The sequence below is a fragment of the Chrysochloris asiatica genome, unplaced genomic scaffold (assembly GCF_000296735.1).
Source record: "Chrysochloris asiatica unplaced genomic scaffold, ChrAsi1.0 scaffold00008, whole genome shotgun sequence".
In the NCBI taxonomy this organism is placed as follows: domain Eukaryota; kingdom Metazoa; phylum Chordata; class Mammalia; order Afrosoricida; family Chrysochloridae; genus Chrysochloris; species Chrysochloris asiatica.
Genome location: NW_006408526.1, coordinates 16971206 through 16981019, shown reverse-complemented (window position 1 = coordinate 16981019; position 9814 = coordinate 16971206). Strand labels below are relative to the sequence as shown.

Genomic DNA, 9814 nt, shown 5'->3' with positions numbered 1-9814 from the left:
CCCGATTTGTAACCACTACGCTACCAGAGCTAGCTAAAACTAATGGAAGAAATGGTGATGTCAAAGAGATGAACAGAAGATTTAAGACAGTGTTAAATAAAAGGTACAAAGATAAAAAACAAAAAGGGAAGAACATGCTCAGAATTTCTCAAGCTAAAAGAACCAAAGAAAAATTCAAACCTGGAGATTCAATATTGAAAGATTCTATAGGAAGGATATTGAATGATGCAAAAACAGCAAGGGAAGATGGAAGAAATACACAGTCGACATAGCAAAAAGAATTTGTCGACAATCACTTCAGAAGGTAGCATATGATCAAGAACTGATGGTATTCCATATCAAGTATCAATGCTATTCCCTCTATATACAGGGTAAATAAGGACGGGCAACTTAAGACATTGGCTACCTAAAATGAGGGTGCTGTAAAAGCGCGAAGTAACTGCCTTAACAGTTTCCAAGAGAGAGTTTAGTGGGGAAAGATAGAGTTCCCACTGAATAATTTTCATCATGTCTAGAAGGGTCTGGTGAACGGAGATGGCGACAAGGTTCTTATGATTCAATAGTGAGTAATTGTTATGATTAATTGTGACTGTCACAACTGTAAAGGTAGAAGTTTTGTAACAAAAACAGTAGAGTAGTTAATCTTACAGTCCAGAAACAGTGGACTGTAGGACCATCCAGGGAGAAGAGCACAAGTGGAATGTGGGACCCTATCCAGAGAAGCAGTGACACCAGAGATGGAGGCAGAGAAGGGGACATGGGAAGAGGGAGCAACTAAGGACTCTAGATTCAAGGGAAGAGAGGAACTGAGAGCTGCCGGCCAGGAGGCAGGCTTGCAGAATGTGCCTTTTGGTTGTTTAAATTATTGTATATTCTTTAGTATTTTTGTGCACGTCTCCCCACCTCTCACCCTCCACCCCAAAAAAAGAAAAACAGAGGGAATGGAAGCAAATACTGTTGAATGATGATGCAGGGAGATTGTAATCATTGCAATGAAACCATGGTGTAAAGCTGATGTTCTTCCATGTAAACTATCACTCAGTTATATGAAAGCAAGATAACAAATAGGGAAGATCAGAGAAGAATCGATGCATTTGAATTAAATTGTTGGCGAACAATATTGAATGTTGAAGAAGAAATCTGTCTTGGAACAAGTATAGTCAGAATACTCTGTGAGGATGGCGAGAATTTATTTCTTAAACTTGTGACATATTTTCAAGAGGGACCAGTCTCAGCAAAAGCCATCATCTCATATACTTAGTTCAGGGTCAGTGAAAGAGAGTTAGACCCTTGGTAAGATGGAATGACACAGCAGCTGCAACAATGGGTTCAAACATAACAAGGATTGAGTCTGGTGTGGCACTATGGGTTAATGCGCCAGACTGCAAAGCCATTTGAACTGCAAAGTAGGCGGTTCAAGCTCACCAGCTACTCCTCAGAAACCCTATATAGGGTCGCTACGGGTTGGAACCGGCTCGACGGCTCGTTAACAACAGGACCAGGCAATGTTTCATTTTGTTGCATATAGGGTTGCTATGAGTTGGAACCAACTTGATGGCACCTAACAAGGTACAATTGCTGTAGGGAGATCAAGAAAGAGGAAGATTATAAGAAATCTCAAAGTTGCCACTGATGATGTTGGCAAAAAGAGCAGTGCACACATAAGCCAGCCAGTATCAAGTTGAAGACATGGAGACACAGAAACTTGGACTATTTTATTCAAAGTACTATCAGAGACATGAATGAATAAATGACATAGATGTTGTTTAGTGCCTAGTCAGTTCTGACTCATAGTGACCACATATAGGGTTCCAAAGGAGCAACTGGTGGATCTTAACTGCCAGCTTTATGGTTTGAAGTCCAGTGCTGATCCTACAGTGCCACACCAAAAGTGCATGACAAAGATAGGGGAGTTTTATTAAGTTTGGTAAATAGTTCAATGTTTATAGGCCAGTGTTTCTCAAATGATAGTGTACATCAGCAATGCTTGAAAGACTTGTTAAAATTCAGAACAAGCCCATCCACTGTTTCTGATTCAGTAGGTCTGAGATGGAGCTCAAAAACTTGCAATTTCCAAAGCTCCCAGATGATAATGCTGTTGTCTTTGGGACAAAACTTTTGAGCAGGGAAGGATGAGTGTCAGTGAAAACGTGTAACAGTGTTGAGTAAGAAATGAGACAGGCAGACAAAGTCATACACTATTAGAGGTAAAGATGAGGGGTAGATGGAAGGTAAATTATGGGAGTTCATGCCTGAAGGTCCTTTGCTGAAAATAAATGCAGTAATGATAGACAAGGGCCTATTCTCAGGTGCCACTCTTTCTTATAAGCACAGTAATGGTGGCCTGTTAACAGGAATGTTAATTTTCAAACAAGGATCAATGCAAATTTACGCTTACTTCAGAGTTTGACCTGCCTGGTACCCATTGTTAACCCCCTGATGTGGTGTTGTGGGTTAATACGCCAGACTGCAAAGACATTTGAACTGCAAAGTTGGCGGTTCAAGCTCACCAGCTGCTCCTTGGAAACCCTATACAGGGTCGCTATGGGTCGGAATCGACTCAATGGCACTTGACAACAACCATCAAACACTGCTGGAGAAAAGTCTGTTATCTGCCTCAGGAATTGCAGCAAAACAAATAAGCGAAAAATTTCCAACATCATTTAATCAAGATGGCAAAACCCACCAACACATAGGGAAGTCTCCTGTGATTTTCTGAGTAAACCACCAAGTTTGAATCAGCACTACTGATGTTAGGTCATAAGCAATACAGAGGGCAAGCTGCTACTTGCCTTACTCACTCTAGAAACACATCAGATTTTTATCTTGGGTATGTGTGAATCTTCTAATTTGTATGCATAATTGCATATAGTTTTATATGTCCCCCCACCATTGTTTTAATGAGATTCTTACAGAAGTCCATACCTGCCCAACAGCAAAGACCTTTGCTCCACAGATGTTATGCTCACTGATCAAAACAGGAATTTACTGACAAAGTCAGTATTTGATGGTATAACCTAGAATGAAGAATTCGAAAACAAAGTCTCCTCACTTAAAATACTGAGCTCTACTTTATTCTCATGCTCATCATTCAACCCACATTTGAGTGCCTACTATGTGTCAGAGAAGCTCTGGTAGCAGAGTGGTTATGGATCAAGCTGTTAACTTCAGCGTCAGAAGTTCAAAACTACCTACCAGATATTCTGTGTGAGAAAGATGAGGCTTTCTGCTCCTGTAAAGATTCACAGCCTGGGAAACCCTGTACAGGGTCTCTATGAGTCACTCCAAGGCACACAAACCACCACGACGACATGTCAGGAAGGTTTTTTTCTTGTATTCAATTTTAGCAGTGTTGTTATGTGCCGTGGAGTTGGTTCCCACTCATAGCGACCCTGTACAGGGTTTCTGAGCCTGTAAATCTTTATGGGAGCAGAAAACCTCCCCTTTCTTCCGCAGAACAGCTGGTAGTTTCAAATTGCTGACCCTGAGGTTAACGGCCTGATTCGTAACCACTACGCTACCAGAGCTCCTGAATTTTAGCAGTACTGCATGCAAATTCTGAGAAGCCTGAAATTTACAGATCCATTTTAGGAAAAAAGAATACAATATTAAATGCCACATTGCTAAGGTCCCTTCCCAGGACCTTGAAACAGGCCCAGAAGTTTATACATACATGTTTCTAGGTGAATCATATACTGAAACCACACTTCACTTTGCCTGTATTTTCAAGTTAACTATTGTCCCCTAACTCCATCCAAAGTCCCAAGGAAAGTACAAAATTGAGTTTAGAGTCATTATTAAGTAAAACATGGGTATTTGTCCTTTCAGTTGTCCATAAAACATTTAGTGATTTGTGTGTCACATCAGTACTGATTCATAGCAATCCTATATAGGGTTTCTGAGGAGCATCTGGTGTGAACTGGTGTGAATTGCTGACCTTATAGTTAGCAGTCTTGTGCTTATCTGACAGCGCCACACCAGGACTTCATTTAGTGGCGCAGTGCGACAATGCACTGGACTGAAAGGGTGGTTTGAACCACAAGGTCGGCAGCTCAAATTCACCAGTCGCTTCTTGGAAACCCTATACAGGGTCGCTGTGAGATGGAACTGACTCAGCAGCATTTAACAACACAGCAGTAATGGGAGTCCCTGGGTGGAACAAATGCCTAAGCGCTTGGTTATTAACAGAAAGGTTGATGGTTTGAGCCTATACAGAAGCACCTGGGAAGAAAGGCCTGGCAACCTGCTTCCAATTTAAGAGCCCTCTTAATTAAGTCTCTTCATTTAGTCCCTCATACAAATAGGCCCCAGTATGCCCACTTTCTAGTCTGCGCTTTCTGATCATTAAAATTTTCAATTGATAGGCTCAAAGTGTTTGATTTTGAGTCTATCTGTCCATCTTCTTAACCGTACCTCTAAATTATCTCTACTTGTGAAATTATCCTATTTCACAAATTTTCAAAATCATCCAAAATACATTTTTGTAGTATATATTTTAGCCAACATAAAATTTAAAATCTAGTTTTGAGACATGCTGTCATCATTCGTGAATACATTAAATACTTTCAGACTCTGAATTTTTCATCTCTTGCAAGCATAATAATCATGTGCTGTTATGAAAATGAAAGCCAAATTCTGGTACCCTTCATTTTGAATTAGAGTTTAGTCTAAAAGAAGTAGACTAATTTCCATATTTGATTCCAAAGGCTGATGTTTACTATTTCAGTTTGAAAAATATGCCTGTAATAAAAAATTCTAATTAAACTCAGGAACATTTTATAACAGAACATCAACATCTCTTGGATAAGTGAAATCTTTTATATTACATTTTTATTTTGCAAGAAAATAAATTATACAACTTAAAAAATAAAATCCAAAAAATTAAGCAATTCATCAAAATATTTCAGCCTACTGCATACAGAAACTGCTACCATTTATATTGTACAGCATTATCATCTCAGTATGTAGTGGCACACATTCAAAATCGTATATACCATACGAGAGTTAGATTACAACTTAAGAACTTAAATTTGTTCAACACTCCAGACAACATACAGTGTAGATGACAGGAAAGCTTTCATGTAATGTTTATTTCACAAACATGACCTTGGAAGAATACGATAGCATCCCAGTCATTTACATGAAAATAGAAAAACCAGCTTGAGTTTAAGATAGCAAAACTTTCTGTAAAACTAGTAAATCTTCCACCCAAGTTGAATTTGTAAAATGTGCCCTTTAAGTAGGGCCAATGACATCCTACTGCAAATAATGCAAAATACTTTTTAACAACCCAAGTCATATCTTGTACTAAATTTAATAGAAAATGAAAATAAGAAAGCTAACATTTCATTTTTGGAAAATTTAACCTGTATGCTCAAAATAAGAGCAAACGATCTAAATAAACAGGTTGACAGAACTCAAGGACCTCTCCAATGAATGTAAAAATTGGAAGACTTCAGAATTTATTTCAAGATCCTCATTAAATCATTGGAATAGTGATGTTTAAAAATCTACCTCACTGTAAGCATTAAAACTGTTCTGCATTTTTATTTCAAGAATTTTGTTTCATGCCTACTTACTCTGGCAATGAGATGGCAATAAAGGTTAACATTGTCCAGATGGCACATCTTTAAACAAGAAGATGAGTGTTCAAAGCATAATCTGTGTTCATAGCTGTCATGCTACTAATGTAAGAAAAAAAGGATTTTTGGTTTGGATTCTTTACCCTATGTCAGGTTTCATCCCTGCTTAGGAAGCACTAATTTTAAGTGCATATTGGAGAAAGGGACCTGATCAAGGATACTACACGTGATTCTGTATTGTACCAAATTGCTGGTGAGATTATTTTTTCAGATTATTGTTTTTAATCAGCAAATCTATTGTAAAAACATATTGAAAGAAAATTCAACAATGGTATATAGGCACCTTGTCAACTAAAAGGTTTTCATAAACACCAGAAAGTAGTTTGATAAATAGTTGTATATATAATGAAAAGATGATGCAAACTGTAATTCTAAAGTATTTCCTGCTCTTCAAATACATTAAAATATGAGGGGGCTTCACAAAACTTGTGGAAAATGAAATGAAAAGATAATGGAATTTTCCATGACCTTCTGGAGCCCCCTCATACAATTAGGACATAATTAGCTATTACACAATTTATAAAATTCAATAGAAAACTTTACTATGGATTTAGAATTACCCACTTTTGCATTAAGTTTGCTTGTATGAATCAAAACATCATGGCTTTCCTTAAGTGACAAAATAGATTAAAAATTCCAAAAAAAAAAAAAAAGTATTGAGAACAATTATGGTTTAAAACAGCAAACCGTTTTTAAACTTTGAAAAAATGGCTTGTAATTTTACCCAATTCTTTCCTCCTTTCACATTCTTGTACTGTGACTATTTTGCCAATAGTTGACTATTTGTTAAATATCAGGGCTACATTTACTATAAAATTATTATTTTTAAAAAATTTATCCATTGTTAGCAGTCATTTAATTAGACAAAAACAATGAGCACTAGTTTTAGTTTAATTCTGAACAGTATGCTTGGTCTAATAATTGGCATATGCTACTTTAGAGGCAAAGTATAACATTTCAAATTATAAACAAAATTCCAATTACCTAGGAGTTTCAGAATAGGAATTTCACTATAGCCAACAAAATGTTAAAAATACTTGAAATCTTCTTTCCTTCTTTTCAGCAGGCAACTCACAAAGCATCTTGGGATTGTGAACAGATTTCATGAAATGTCCTTGAATGTACTCTGCTAGTAATATAATACTATATGCTTCTCAGTGCTCCAGCACTCCATTTAAATGTTTAAATGATTACTTAATATCAAAGAAGATATAAAATAATTTGCAAGAAGGTTTGAAACATGCACCACAATGAATAAAAATCCATGTTGAGCTATTCTTGCCCGATGGGGAGTAAGTTTGTCCTCAAGTCCTAATACTTCTGGATATTCCATTACCAGCAACTATAAATTGCTACTTTGGATTTTTCTGAAAGGAACAAGGTAAGTGTTGTCCACGAATGTTTTAAAAATGTTTATTTTTAAAATATAAATATATATGTACATATATTTGGCAAGTATACTTCTCATATTAAGATTGCAACAATTTTGCTTTTGCTTTTCAGGTCATCTTATGCTGTGTTTTTCCTTTTCCTTCCAGGTCACCGATACTTGTTACTTTTTAAAAGAGAAAGTCTTCCTTTTCAGAAACCTGAGGTTATAAATCCCTAATTATGAAACTTTAAAATACCAAAATATTTCCATTCTACAGATAAGAGATCAGTTACATAGCTGTATTATATCAGAGCAGGAGATTTCATTTTTAAAATAAATTTAGATATGGCAATAATAAATATTAGGTATATAAATATTAAATGTGTTCACAACACACTTAATATGTTTGTTTTGCTACTTTGACTCTGCAATCATAATGACCTATCTCCATATATTTTTTAAACATTTGAAGCAACAATTAAATAGCTTCACTTTTTCAAAACCGACTCTCCAGTCATAAAAGATAAAAACGTATCATTTAACAGCAAACAACTAACTAGAAGTGTCCTGATTAAAGAAAACCAACATTTATAATCTGGAAATATTTAATGCCATTTTTAGGTCACAATTAAAATCCAGTCATTATACTGAAACAGTGTTTGAACAAACAATGTGATTGATTATTATTCAATGTTTATCTTTTCTCTCCTACATCTGTCCTCTCCTAATGTTATGCAGACCAGCTCAATCTTTTAACCAAAAGAAACTAAGAGTGCTATTTTAATTTCTAGTTGTATTTTTAAAAACAAAATAAAAACAACATTTTTCAGTGCATGAGTATCTGAAGATCCTTCCTTGTGCAAGTACATTTTTTTAAAGAGAGAAAAAAGCAACCAAGAACCCCACTGTACTTCCTTTCCCAACTGTATTCTCCTGGTGGGTATAAATCAACTTTATTTTTTAAAGTTCATAATGGGCTCTTCATGAATGCAAATTTCTCCACAAAACAGCATGCTGTTAAGAGTGTGCAACATGAAGGGAATGCCATCATGCTAACTAATGTGACTGGCAAAACAGAGTTGTTTTGTAAAGTAAGGCAGAGATTTTAATATTTATGTAATCAAAGTCCAAATAAACCTTTCTCCAGCACAAACGGTTACAACTTTCTGCCCAAGCATTTCAAAATTAGGGTTCTTAATATGGTCCATGGTATCAGAAATTAAGCCATATAAATGAAAGTGTTGATATCGGATTCATCTCTTCTGATATATTTGTGCTCTATTAGCCATTCTATTTGTTCTTTTATCATTTTCTTTTGTGGCAAGAACATGTTTTTCAAAATTTCTACTAATTCAGTCTGCAGTTGAGCATTACTAATTTTCTTTCTCATTTTCATTATTTGGATGATAGCTTCCTAAAAAGAAAAAGAAAAGAAAGAGTGTTAATATTTTGAAGCAAAATAAAACCAAAAACCACTTTGTACACACTCTACCATCTAACATGAACAGCACTCATTAGGGCATTAATCTTTAGACCGATTTCTATTACTAGAAACTAAAAATTGTATTTTTTTTTTCACTCACTGTGAAAGAAAGAAAATCTGATTTAGCATAGAAATTTTGAAAAATAAGGCAAAACAATTTATTCCTAAACTCCCTGCATAAAGAAACTACTTAATGTTTTAGTATATTTCCTTTCATCTTTTTTCCACAATATGCACATTAAAGATTTCTTTTCTGTGACTACAACATAAATATAACCTTATACTGTGTTAAACATCAATTAAGATATGGCAAATCCGTTCACATACATATTTTTCTCCCTTTACATTCAGGGATAGTTCTTTTGTAAGAGCAGGTCATTTGGAGTCTGTATTTTTCTTTATAATCTCTGTCATTACTATTAACAGGAATCATTCTCGATTGTTCTTTCTCTTTTATCTTTTTCTCCTTAGATTAAACAAGGTATCTATATGCCTTGGGGAAGATTAAAATTAGATACAAAAGAAACGTGGAGAGAGAAAATAAACTAATATTTTCTTTTAACATTGTAAATGAAATTTCGACAGGCTTGTGAGGAGTAAGGCACTACTGAGCAAGAGAAAAAACATAACAAAACCCTCAACCTCCTCTTTAATACATCAAGAGTTAGGCTTTTGGTCATAGAGGTGTATGCCAAGAGCTCCCGAAAGAAAGGAGGAGGAAGAAAAATAGTTTCTTCAAGTCTTTGATGATGATAGGAACCAGGCAGGAGGAAGAAGAACAGTTGCAAATATACTAATTTCTGACTTTGGTAAAGGTAAGGATGATGTTAGGCTAGAAAATAACGGAGAGCAAAAGGGTTCTGGCCCTGGTCCCCACTTGGAATACTGGAGATCATTCAAAGAGGGGCAAGGATCTGCATGCCCAGCGCCAGCAATGCCACACCATTGTGAAGCAAATGAGGATCCTGCATGTTAATGAATTTAATGGAGAGGGCTGTGAAGAAGACCAGCAGGCTGCAGGGAGCAACAGCGATGGAGACCATTATTTCTGGATGATGGCTACACTGTCTCACCCTCCTGTCTATGTCTGATCACAATTTGCATGCTGGAAAATTGCTCCATCCTTAGGAACTTCTAATAATATAATATTATTCTGTTGTGTGTGTGTGTGTGGCGGGGAGGGGGGATGAATGGGGTCCTGCTACCTGACCTTTCCTGATAACTGAATCGGCTGATCCCCGCCGCCCCCCCAAAAAAAAGTGATTTGAGATCCTTGATTGACAACAATGTGTAACCACAATAACAGATGCAGACACC

At 36.1% G+C, this 9814-nt stretch overlaps 1 protein-coding gene across 1 annotated transcript in view; it reads right to left on the bottom strand.

Moving 5' to 3' along the window:
* Positions 1 to 8233: 8233 nt before the first annotated feature.
* CUL5 (cullin 5) overlaps positions 8234 to 9814 on the bottom strand; it is a 91031-nt gene continuing 89450 nt past the window's right edge. Inside the window, exon 19 of the mRNA XM_006833958.1 lies at positions 8234 to 8428. Within this exon, the coding sequence (XP_006834021.1) occupies positions 8234 to 8428 (195 nt within the window). The remainder of the gene's footprint in view (positions 8429 to 9814) is intronic.